The 12268-nt window shown below is 40.7% G+C and overlaps 1 protein-coding gene across 5 annotated transcripts in view; it reads left to right on the top strand.

Moving 5' to 3' along the window:
• Nucleotides 1-12268, top strand: part of LOC105477949 (A-kinase anchoring protein 6) — a 651033-nt gene that overhangs the window by 229729 nt on the left and 409036 nt on the right. For all 5 annotated transcript variants that reach the window (XM_011734851.3, XM_011734847.3, XM_011734848.3 and 2 more), the window contains one exon: nucleotides 3736-4093. In XM_011734851.3, the coding sequence (XP_011733153.2) occupies nucleotides 3770-4093 (324 nt within the window). In that variant the 5' untranslated portion in view covers nucleotides 3736-3769. The remainder of the gene's footprint in view (nucleotides 1-3735; nucleotides 4094-12268) is intronic.

The raw sequence follows: 12268 nt of genomic DNA, 5'->3' as shown, positions 1-12268 counted from the left end.
TTTCTGCAGGTTATAGAAATTCTCTTGTGTATAGTCTGATCAGTTAAATGTGGAAACATAGCATCTAGGTAAAAGTTTTATAGTTACAGGAAAATTTTGCTTTGGCAGCTTGAATGTAAGATTTCTTTGTACTTTACTCACATAGGATGCACATCCTCTCCTCTCCAGCTATGCTTTTCATATTTTTATTTTATTCTGATTTGTCTTCTACGTATATAACCACATCTGTTTTGTCAGTCTTAAGTGGCAGACTTCTAGAGGGGAGAATCTCCCATGTTTGTTCCTCTGGGAAGAATTAGCAACAAAAAATGCATAAATGATGACTTAACAAAATGCTTTTTTCATGATAGCAATTTATTCCTTTTCATTAAGTAGGACACATCTATCAATAATACTTGTATGCTTTGATAAAATGGAGACCATCATTTAGTAGCTACACAGCTCTCAGGATAGGCAGGAAACTTCCAAGAGCTTCCAAATCTCTGGATAAATAACCCTAGGCAATCACAGATTCTTAGGGCAAATGGGATCCTACTGGCCATCTAGTTCAATTTTGTCATTTTACAGATGAAGAAACTGAGGCCAAGAAATGTGTGGAGTATTTTGCCCCGAATCATATAAAACTGCAGTGTGCTTAGTGCACATAATGGTGTATATGGAAATGTTGCAAGTTGGGGCATAAATTGCACTGAGCTAATTCTTTAGTGTGTTTTTTAGTTTACAGTAGGATGTGTATTCCAAGGAAGGCCCTGCCTTGACTTAGGAGTTTCAGAGAAAACACAGTGACTAAGCACTGTTTTTCAGTTGTGCAGGGCTTTGGGGCAGGGTTTTGTGGGCGAGTGTGTGTGTGTGAGTGTAGCTTAAACAGTTCATTGTATGCTGCCCTGGCTCAGCATTCAGTTTTCTAGTTTCAATGACTCTGGCTTCTTAGAAGAGGAAACCGTTGTGACACCAGTGTCTCCCTTTATAACCAGTTCTATGTTCTTGAACTAGAAACCTTATTAACCTTTATGTATCAGATTCCTTCTCTAGGATTGTGATTCTAAACTTACCCCCAGAGGGCAGTGGCTCAATTAATAATCTTTTCTAAATATTAAAAATTTGGGGCCAGGCACGGTGGCTTAGGAGATCGAGCCCATCCTGGCTAACACGGTGAAACCCTGTCTCTACTAAAAATACAAAAAAGCAGCCGGGCGTGGTGGCGGGTGCCTGTAGTCCCAGCTACTCGGGAGGCTGAGGCAGGAGAATGGCGTGAACCCGGGAGGTGGAGCTCGCAGTGAGCCGAGAGCATGCCACTGCACTCCAGCCTGGCCGACACTCCAGCCTGGGTGACAGAGTGAGACTCTGTCTAAAAAAAAAAAAAAAATTGGAGAAGTTGGAATCAGCCTGAGGCTGGAGTATGGTTTCTGAAGAAGTGGTATGGTAGCTTACTCTTCCTGGAGTTTTATCCCTCTCAGTGAAATTTTGTTATTTTCTAATTGTTTTTGTTTTTGTTTTTTTTAATAGCTGGGTCTAGTATTCTTATTACTTTTAAAAGAGAATACAAACATAGTTAAAAATGTGGGGTGTCTGCCTTATATTCATGGGAAAGAAAAAAGTGTGGGGTATGGATTTCTGCCTTTTGCAATCAGGTGGAGGAGGCTATCTAATTGAAGCCTGAAGCCATTCTCTAAGGCAGGTATCAAAGTGGTAAACCTACTTTATGACATATATTTTGCTCTGTGCAAATAACTTTGTTTTAAAAATTTATCTGTAATTCTCTCTGGTTTTTTTTTGTTTTGTTTTGTTTTTTTTTTTTTTTTTTTTTTTGAGACATAGTTTCATTCTTGTTGCCCAGGCTACAGCACAATGGTGCCATCTTGGCTCAGCTCACCGCAACCTCCCCCTCCCGGGTTCAAGCGATTCTTCTGTCTCAGCCTCCTGAGTAGCTGGGATTACAGGCGCCCACCGCTACACCCGGCTAATTTTTGGTATTTTTGGTAGCGATGGGGCTTCACCATGTTGGCCAGGCAGGTCTTGAACTCCTGACCTCAGGTAATCCGCCCGCCTCCGCCTCCCAAAGTGTTAGGATTACAGGCGTGAGCCACCGCGCCTGGCCTTCTCCTCATCATTTAATTCAAAAGTTAGATGCTTAAGAAATTAGAGAAAGGGATTATGCTGCAGTATTGGAAAGATTCTGAAAAAATATGTCATAGCAGTGACTTAGTCTTAAGGCTTTTGTCAACTCAACAAGTCTTTTTTATTTCCACTCCTCATTCCTGTATGGAAAGATACATGTTTCCAGTCAAATTGGAAGCATTTCTAAAGTTTCCCCTCTCTTTTGGTATGTAAAGATAATTTTGCTTCTGTTGTTGAATATTTGTTACTATACAAATATGAACTACTTTTTGACAATCACATTTAATTTCTGATCTTTTGGTGAGTCACCTTTCATCTTTGGGGGAATAACGGTATAAACTAACTTGAATATGTAGAACCAGACAAAAAATTATAAAAGAAAAAGAAATTCATTGCCTTGAGTAGAAAAAGCTGCTCCTGAGACTAAAAATAGTGCTTATTTATTTTAAAATACAAGAGCCTAAAAGTTGTTGTTATACTAGACTGGTTCCAGAAGAGAGATAAATTTAATAGCTGGATAATTAAACTAATTAAATTTATCTTAAAACCCAACCTTACTTTATGATGAATTACACTTACGTTATTTTAACTTATTTGGTTAATATTTTACTGTTTATGTATTTCAGACCAATTTATTACCCTTAAAATTCCAGAAACCTCTAAAAATTCCATATAACCAAATATTAATATAATTTAGATTGAGAGTTAATTAGATCTATTCAGTACAATCCATGATTTATATTTTCTAGGAAAGTAAAGATTTGGGATTGTCACAGGTTATTATTTAGCTAACAAGTCATAGAAAGGAGCAATATCTCCTGAATTCAGCTCAGTGTTTTTTGTAGTTAGAACATCTTCCCACTGTAGCTGTCCCATGTATTGAATATGTTGATTTTATAGTCAAAATGATGTTTGGATACTTTTAGTAAAAAAGCCCAAAATAATCGTGGCTTGAACAAGATAGAAGTTTGGCTTTTTTCTCACATAAAAGAAATACAGGGCAGCACTCAGGCCTGGTATGGTAGCTCCTCTGTTATCATATGGGACCCGTGTTTCTACCTCCATGCTCCACCATCCTCCACCCATCATAGTCAAAGGCCTTTCTGGGTCTGGGTTGCCAGCTGCTCTAGCCATCAAGTCCACGTCACAGGCTGGAAGAAGGGGAGGAAAGTAGAAGGGCATAAAGGGAGCCCCTCCTAATTGAGTCAGCTCCCTGTAAGCAGCTCTCCCAGAATTTCAACACAACAATTCCACTCATTGGCCAGAACATGGCCACACCTAGCTGCAAAGGAGATGGGGAATGTAGTTTTAAATTCTGGGCAGGAATATGAACAGCTAAAAACTCGGATTTTGTTACTAAGAAATGAGGGAAAAATAGATGGGGGTGGCGGGGGGTAGTAGGCAATATCACAATGGTTTTATGTTCATATTATTTCCTGGCTCTTGGGGCTACCATGTAGAAAATCAAAATACCTCTTTCTGTTTTTGTTATGAGCTATGGTTTCTTAATTTAGAAATCTGGCTTAATTTAGAAATCCTGTTTCTTCTGTGAAGTATCATTTCTTTATTTGGCAATCTTGACTGACTCTTGCTTTCTTCTTTCCTTTTGCCTTTCAGCTGTTTTGGAAAGAAGTGAGGTTTAGACTTCTCCATGTTAACCATGAGCGTGACACTTTCCCCCCTGAGGTCACAGGACCTGGATCCCATGGCTACTGATGCTTCACCCATGGCCATCAATGTGACCCCCACTGTGGAGCAGGGTGAGGGAGAAGAGGCAATGAAGGACATGGACTCTGACCAGCAGTATGAAAAGCCACCCCCACTACACACAGGGGCTGACTGGAAAATTGTCCTCCACTTACCTGAAATTGAGACCTGGCTCCGGATGACCTCAGAGAGGGTCCGAGACCTAACCTATTCAGTCCAGCAGGATTCGGACAGCAAACATGTGGATGTACATCTAGTTCAACTAAAGGTAAGGCAAGGTCTGTGATCCTCTCAGGATAGAAGTTTTCAAAAGGCTGTGGCACCTAGAGCCTGTGTTCTGTAATTTCCAATGAGGAATTATCCAGGAAGAAAAACACAGTAACAGATTTCAAACCATTATCTTTATAGGTAAACATGGAAATAATTAATTCTTTTCTGATTTTACTTTATGTGCTGATTATCTAGAATACAACTGGCCTTTGGTGATAGTGCAGAGAAATGGGGAAAGGGAGGGGCATTCTTGTGCAGTGTTATCCAAATAAGTTATAAAGAATGAAAGTATTTAAAATCTCTTACAAAGGGTTTAATAAAAGACTGTCATAGGTAAAATATCAAACTCAGCTGTGATTGTGAGTATGTGTATGTGACTATTATCTTCGGTTGAAGCTGATGCTGCCTTTGTGGCAAACACTGAATTCTGACATGGTGGGGAAGGGCAGTGTTCTCCTTTTATAATGAGTTGTTTCATCCAGGCACAATGCATCATGTAGAACAAAGGTGATTTTATGACAACTCATCTGAAGTTCAGACATTGAAAAAAAAGTCTGTAGCCTCTGAAGCCCTTTAAAAGCCTGACTGTTGGCAATAATGAAATGGAGGTGCTAGTTAAGAGTGCTACTAATAAAATTTTTGGCCTAGGGACTTCAAGATAAGGTGAACCTTGTCCTGCCATAGTCACTCCTCTCTCCCAGGTCCTTGAGGGAAATACACACTCAGGTCAGTGACCTGCAGAGCAAGACGTGTTTATAGCCAGTCAGGGCACTGGCCACAAACCCCATGGTAAATTTCTAGTCAATTGGAAGTGATACTAAGGAAACTTCCTTTACCTAAACTGGTTCATCCTACATAATCTGAAATGAAAAGTCAAGCATTCTTGGATCTTAACACTTAAATGGTTTACAGGATGCAGCCATCAGCCTGAGGGGGAAAGATGGGCACTTAAAATGAAGCATAGAGCCTAGAGGAGAGAAGGTTCAGCCTTCTCAGGCTGGTTCAGCAGATCCTGAGCCCAGCTGCCCCATTAGGGGCAGCTTAACTAAGGGTCCTTTTCTCGTTGGAACTGCCTATCACCTTCTTACCTTGGTCAAAAGGTATTTCACACCCACCTCCATCAGCTCCATCCCTTAGTATGGTCTGTCTCCTCTGCTGAGAAAGGAGCCCCAGGAGGGCATGAAGTCAACACAGTAATTACATAGTAATTACTCAATGAATAACTATTAAGGGGATAAATATAAATTGCCCTATGTTCATTTTATTCTAGGATGTCTATCATGACTTTTTGGGGTACTTGTTTCGTTAGGTTACTTAACCAATAGAGCCTTTCCACATTGAGTTCAAAGTCAAGGAGCTCTGGTTACTGCATGTTGCCTCAGAAAAGGTCTACACAAGTGTTTGGTTGTATTGCTTAATCTGCTTATTTAAGTTTCTCTTTTATTTGTGTAATATTTCTTTATTCCACCAAATAAGCACTGTCATGCATTTTTTCAAAAACATTTTAAATAAATATCACTTTTTCTGATTTCCACGTTGATCCGTAAGAATAAAGGGGAACTTGGGCACAGAGTTTTATATGTGGAAACACAACAAAACAACCTTGTAGAAGCAGCTCTCAACTGAGGCCTTTGGCAAAGCAGATGGGCAGGCCCACACTGGGGATGACCAGCTGTGTTGGGGCATCTTAGCTTGGCTCCCACTACCTTAATAAGTTACCCAATTTATTAATTTACAGTGAAAAATCACCACCTCAAGGCTGGGAATGTCCATGGCTTTAGAAATCATCTAGGCACAGATAAGTGCCTAATTTATATATTCATCTCAATGTTTTCCCAGGAGTCCCAGCTGCCTAACTTAATCTCTACTTGTGCCTTTAGTGGACATCTCAAGCCCATCAAAGAGCCCAATCTTTCTAGTTTCCATAAACATCACTACTCTGCTAAGCCAAAGCATGACTCTCCACCCCAAATACATGTCTATCAACAAATCCTGGGACTCCATCTCCAAAATATGCCCTAAAGTTACTCTCTTCTCTCCACACTACTGCTGGCATCCTAGTCAAGCCACATCACTGCTTGCCTAGGGTACTTTTAGAACTTTCTAACTAATCTTGCTGCTTCTTTTACCTTTAGCCTTGCAGTTTATTCTCCGCCCAGTAGCCAATGGGATCTTTAAAATATGTAAACAAGCATGGTGACTCAAGACTATGATCCTAGCACTTTGGGAGGCGGAGATGGGCAGATTGCTTGAGTCCAGGAGTTTGAGACCAGACTGGGCAGCATGGGAAACCGCATCTCTACTAAAAATACAAAAATTGGTGGGCATGGTGGTGTGTACCTGTAATCCCAGATTCTCTGAAGGCTGAGGTGAGAGAATAACCTGAGCCTGGGAAGTTGAGGCTGCTCATGCTGCACTGCACTACAGCCTGGGTGACAAAGTGAGACTCTGTCTCAAAAAAATAAAATAAAAATAAATATGCAAATGAGGTCATGTCACTTACTTACTTCCTACTGGACTTACAGTAAAACTAAAGCTTTTTCCTGTGGCTCTGCTCTTGGCTGTTTCTCTGATCCTGGCTCCTGTACTTTTCCCCGTGTTCATAAAGCTCCAGATTCACTGTAAGTTCCAAAGAAGCATTGGGTTTGTTCTTCTCTGACAGCTTTTCCTGTTCCCTCTGCAGAGAAGCTCTCTTTCCCCATTGTTACATGGCAGATTCTGGATCCTCACCACGCTATCAGTCAGAGGCACAGTCATGTTTAACATCTGGGGGTGCAAACCTGGGAGAGGGTTGGGCAGGGATTGGCAGTGAGGAAGTAGGGCTTCAGCTGTGTTTGATGAAGGGCAAGCACAAAAAAAGAATCTACCCATTACCTAACTTGTCTACACACTTCATACTCCCCTTCGCATTGCTGGTTCTAAGTCTTTTCATCATGCTCTTCTCTACCATCGTGTCAATACATGACTTTTTAAAAAGCGTAGTTAGAAAATGCTTTTAGAAAATGCTTGGGGCTGGGTGCGGTGGCTCACGCCTGTAATCCCAGCACTTTGGGAGGCCGAGGCGGGCAGATCACGAGGTCAGGAAATCGAGACCAACCTGGCTAACATGGTGAAACCCCGTCTTTACTAATTAGCCGGGCATGGTGGCGGGCGCCTGTAGTCCCAGCTACTTGGGAGGCTGAGACAGGAGAGTGGTGTGAACCAGGGAGGCAGAGCTTGCAGTGAGCCAAGATTGCTCCACTGCAGTCCAGCCTGGGTGACAGAGCAGGACTCCTTCTCAAAGCAAAACAAAACGAAACAAATGCTTGGGGTAGGCTTTGTCTCTGCTCTTAAATTAAATGTCATTTTTTTTTTTTTCAAATAAGCCATTCCTGATCCCTCTTCTTAAACCACCTACCACCCAGCCATTATCTAGTCCATCACCTAGCTTTATTATTATTATTAGCATTATTTGAGACAGAGTCTCTGTCACCCAGACTGGAGTGCAGTGGCACAATCTGGGCTCACAGCAACCTTTGACTCTCAGGCTCAAGAGATCCTCCTGCCTCAGCCTCCCAGGTAGCTGGGACTACAAGTGCATGCCACCATGCCCAGCTAATGTTTGTATTCTGTGTAGTAGAGATGGGATTTCACCATGTTACCCAAGCTCATCTTGAACTCTTGGGCTCAAGCGATCTTCCAGCCTCTGCCTCCCAAAGTGCTGGGATTACAGGCATGGCCTTTATTATTATTATTTTTTAATGGTTCTTATCACTAGCTGCAGTTACTTATTTATTTGCTTGTTTGTGTTTTCCCTAAGGACCTGAACTGTTGAGTTTTCTATTGTATGTCTGTTGTCTAGGACAGAGCCAGGCACTTAGAGAGGATTCAGTTCACACCTGTGGTTGTATAGGTGAGTCCAAGCCTATGTGGTCAGTGCCTTCTTTCCCCATAGACAGGCTTACACAGAAAGTCACATAAGGAAGGCTGCTCAGTGAGGACTGAATTAGGACAAAGGCACTGGATGAATCAAGGCCCAATATGTTTGGTGCTCTCCCATTAGGAAGGGTCTGTGAGTAGTTCAGAAGTTTGGGGGATCTTGCCTGGGGAGTCTGCCCAGGAAAGTCTGTTCTTCTTCTGTAAATGGTTGTGCCTGGCCCCTCTCACATCCCCCTTTTTGTTGTACTCCTTCTTTGGTAATGATTTTGGTTAATAAGCATAGTCTCAGGTCTTCTAAACCCAGACCCACTCTTTTTCTTTAAAAGTGATTTTATCTTCTGGTCATTGCGTTCGTCCTAAAGTCTATTTCCCAGAGACCACTCTTATCTCCCTTATTTCCAAGTTCTTAGGGGAAATTTTACCTCCAGAATGAACTACAGACAACTGTTATAAAGTTCCCATGGGGAAGTGATTGCTCTTGAGAGTGAATAAAAACAGAGATTAAAAATTGGAAACAGTGAAATATACTGAGTATTTTTTTCCATTAGTTTTAAAACTGAAAATGCAACCTACATATTTTGCTTCTTAGCTTCCAGATATTCTTCAGTAAGAAGTATGAGAAACCAGCTGAACCAAATTTAGAATCTCTCCCCCTTCTTTTGATTCAGAAGCTGTGCTGTACAGGAAAACCAGATCAAGAACCTTAAAAGGTTTTGATTTTAACTGAGACCACTGGTTTGGGTGAATGTATTTGGGTGCTAAAAAGGTAAAGTAGGTATCTCTGCATCCTGATGAACAGTCGTCTCAGGGAGAATATTATTTGTTTTCCTGGAAACATTATAGCAGGAAAGAGGCAAGGTGTAGACTAGCTAGCATAGGCTGGATAACAGACAGAAGTCTTGAAGTGACTTTCTGAAATCAGCTCCCCGAAAACCCCCATTAGATAGATTCTGTCCTAAGCTACCTCCACATGAGATTTGGGTCTGTATCTTTGATTTTGACGTGACTCTCTCTTTTTTTTTTTTTTTTTTAATTTATTTATTATTATTATACTTTAAGTTGTAGGGTACATGTGCATAACGTGCAGGTTTGTTACATATGTATACTTGTGCCATGTTGCTGTGCTGCACCCATCAACTCATCATTTACATCAGGTATAACTCCCAATACAATCCCTCCCCCCTCCCCCCTCCCCATGATAGGACCCTGTGTGTGATGTTCCCCTTCCTGAGTCCAAGTGATCTCATTGTTCAGTTCCCACCTATGAGTGAGAACATGCGGTGTTTGGTTTTCTGTTCTTGTGATAGTTTGCTAAGAATGATGGTTTCCAGCTGCATCCATGTCCCTACAAAGGATGCAAACTCATCCTTTTTGATGGCTGCATAGTATTCCATGGTGTATATGTGCCACATTTTCTTAATCCAATCTGTCACTGATGGACATTTGGGTTGATTCCAAGTCTTTGCTATTGTGAATAGTGCTGCAATAAACATATGTGTGCATGTGTCTTTATAGCAGCATAATTTATAATCCTTTGGGTATATACCCAGTAATGGGATGGCTGGGTCATATGGTACATCTAGTTCTAGATCCTTGAGGAATCGCCATACTGTTTTCCATAATGGTTGAACTAGTTTACAATCCCACCAACAGTGTAAAAGTGTTCCTATTTCTCCACATCCTCTCCAGCACCTGTTGTTTCCTGACTTTTTAATGATCGCCATTCTAACTGGTGTGAGATGGTATCTCATTGTGGTTTTGATTTGCATTTCTCTGATGGCCAGTGATGATGAGCATTTTTTCATGTGTCTGTTGGCTGTATGAATGTCTTCTTTTGAGAAATGTCTGTTCATATCCTTTGCCCACTTTTTGATGGGGTTGTTTGTTTTTTTCTTGTAAATTTGTTTGAGTTCTTTGTAGGTTCTGGATATTAGCCCTTTGTCAGATGAGTAGATTGCAAAAATTTTCTCCCATTTTGTAGGTTGCCTGTTCACTCTGATGGTAGTTTCTTTTGCTGTGCAGAAGCTCTTTAGTTTAATGAGATCCCATTTGTCAATTTTGGCTTTTGCCGCCGTTGCTTTTGGTGTTTTAGACATGAAGTCTTTGCCCATGCCTATGTCCTGAATGGTACTACCTAGGTTTTCCTCTAGGATTTTTATGGTATTAGGTCTAACATTTAAGTCTCTAATCCGTCTTGAATTAATTTTCGTATAAGGAGTAAGGAAAGGATCCAGTTTCAGCTTTCTACTTATGGCTGGCCAGTTTTCCCAGCACCATTTATTAAATAGGGGATCCTTTCCCCATTTCTTGTTTCTCTCAGGTTTGTCAAAGATCAGATGGCTGTAGAAGTGTGGTATTATTTCTGAGGACTCTGTTCTGTTCCATTGGTCTATATCTCTGTTTTGGTACCAGTACCATGCTGTTTTGGTTACTGTAACCTTGTAGTATAGTTTGAAGTCAGGTAGCGTGATGCCTCCAGCTTTGTTCTTTTGACTTAGGATTGTCTTGGAGATGCGGGCTCTTTTTTGGTTCCATATGAACTTTAAAGCAGTGTTTTCCAATTCTGTGAAGAAACTCATTGGTAGCTTGATGGGGATGGCATTGAATCTGTAAATTACCTTGGGCAGTATGGCCATTTTCACGATATTGATTCTTCCTATCCATGAGCATGGTATGTTCTTCCATTTGTTTGTGTCCTCTTTTATTTCACTGAGCAGTGGTTTGTAGTTCTCCTTGAAGAGGTCCTTTACATCCCTTGTAAGTTGGATTCCTAGGTATTTTATTCTCTTTGAAGCAATTGTGAATGGAAGTTCATTCCTGATTTGGCTCTCTGTTTGTCTGTTACTGGTGTATAAGAATGCTTGTGATTTTTGCACATTAATTTTGTATCCTGAGACTTTGCTGAAGTTGCTTATCAGCTTAAGGAGATTTTGGGCTGAGACAATGGGGTTTTCTAAATATACAATCATGTCATCTGCAAACAGGGACAGTTTGACTTCTTCTTTTCCTAACTGAATACCCTTGATTTCTTTCTCTTGCCTGATTGCCCTAGCCAGAACTTCCAACACTATGTTGAATAGGAGTGGTGAGAGAGGGCATCCCTGTCTTGTGCCAGTTTTCAAAGGGAATTTTTCCAGTTTTTGCCCATTCAGTATGATATTGGCTGTCGGTTTGTCATAAATAGCTGTTATTATTTTGAGGTACGTTCCATCAATACCGAATTTATTGAGAGTTTTTAGCATGAAGCGCTGTTGAATTTTGTCAAAAGCCTTTTCTGCATCTATTGAGATAATCATGTGGTTCTTGTCTTTGGTTCTGTTTATATGCTGGATTATGTTTATTGATTTGCGAATGTTGAACCAGCCTTGCATCCCAGGGATGAAGCCCACTTGATCATGGTGGATAAGCTTTTTGATGTGTTGCTGAATCCGGTTTGCCAGTATTTTATTGAGGATTTTTGCATCGATGTTCATCAGGGATATTGGTCTAAAATTCTCTTTTTTTGTTGTGTCTCTGCCAGGCTTTGGTATCAGGATGATGTTGGCCTCATAAAATGAGTTAGGGAGGATTCCCTCTTTTTCTATTGATTGGAATAGTTTCAGAAGGAATGGTACCAACTCCTCCTTGTACCTCTGGTAGAATTCAGCTGTGAATCCATCTGGTCCTGGACTTTTTTTGGTTGGTAGGCTATTAATTATTGCCTCAATTTCAGAGCCTGCTATTGGTCTATTCAGGGATTCAACTTCTTCCTGGTTTAGTCTTGGAAGAGTGTAAGTGTCCAGGAAATTATCCATTTCTTCTAGATTTTCCAGTTTATTTGCGTAGAGGTGTTTATAGTATTCTCTGATGGTAGTTTGTATTTCTGTGGGGTCGGTGGTGATATCCCCTTTATCATTTTTAATTGCGTTGATTTGATTCTTCTCTCTTTTCTTCTTTATTAGTCTTGCTAGTGGTCTGTCAATTTTGTTGATCTTTTCAAAAAACCAACTCCTGGATTCATTGATTTTTTGGAGAGTTTTTTGTGTCTCTATCTCCTTCAGTTCTGCTCTGATCTTAGTTATTTCTAGCCTTCTGCTAGCTTTCAAATGTGTTTGCTCTTGCTTCTCTAGTTCTTTTAATTGTGATGTTAGAGTGTCAATTTTAGATCTTTCCTGCTTTCTCTTGTGGGCATTTAGTGCTATAAATTTCCCTCTACACACTGCTTTAAATGTGTCCCAGAGATTCTGGTATGTTGTATCTTTGTTCTCATTGGTTT

The sequence above is a fragment of the Macaca nemestrina genome, chromosome 7 (assembly GCF_043159975.1).
Source record: "Macaca nemestrina isolate mMacNem1 chromosome 7, mMacNem.hap1, whole genome shotgun sequence".
Taxonomy (NCBI): domain Eukaryota; kingdom Metazoa; phylum Chordata; class Mammalia; order Primates; family Cercopithecidae; genus Macaca; species Macaca nemestrina.
Note: the sequence above shows the minus strand (reverse complement) of the source record. Positions and strands in the feature narration are given on the sequence as shown.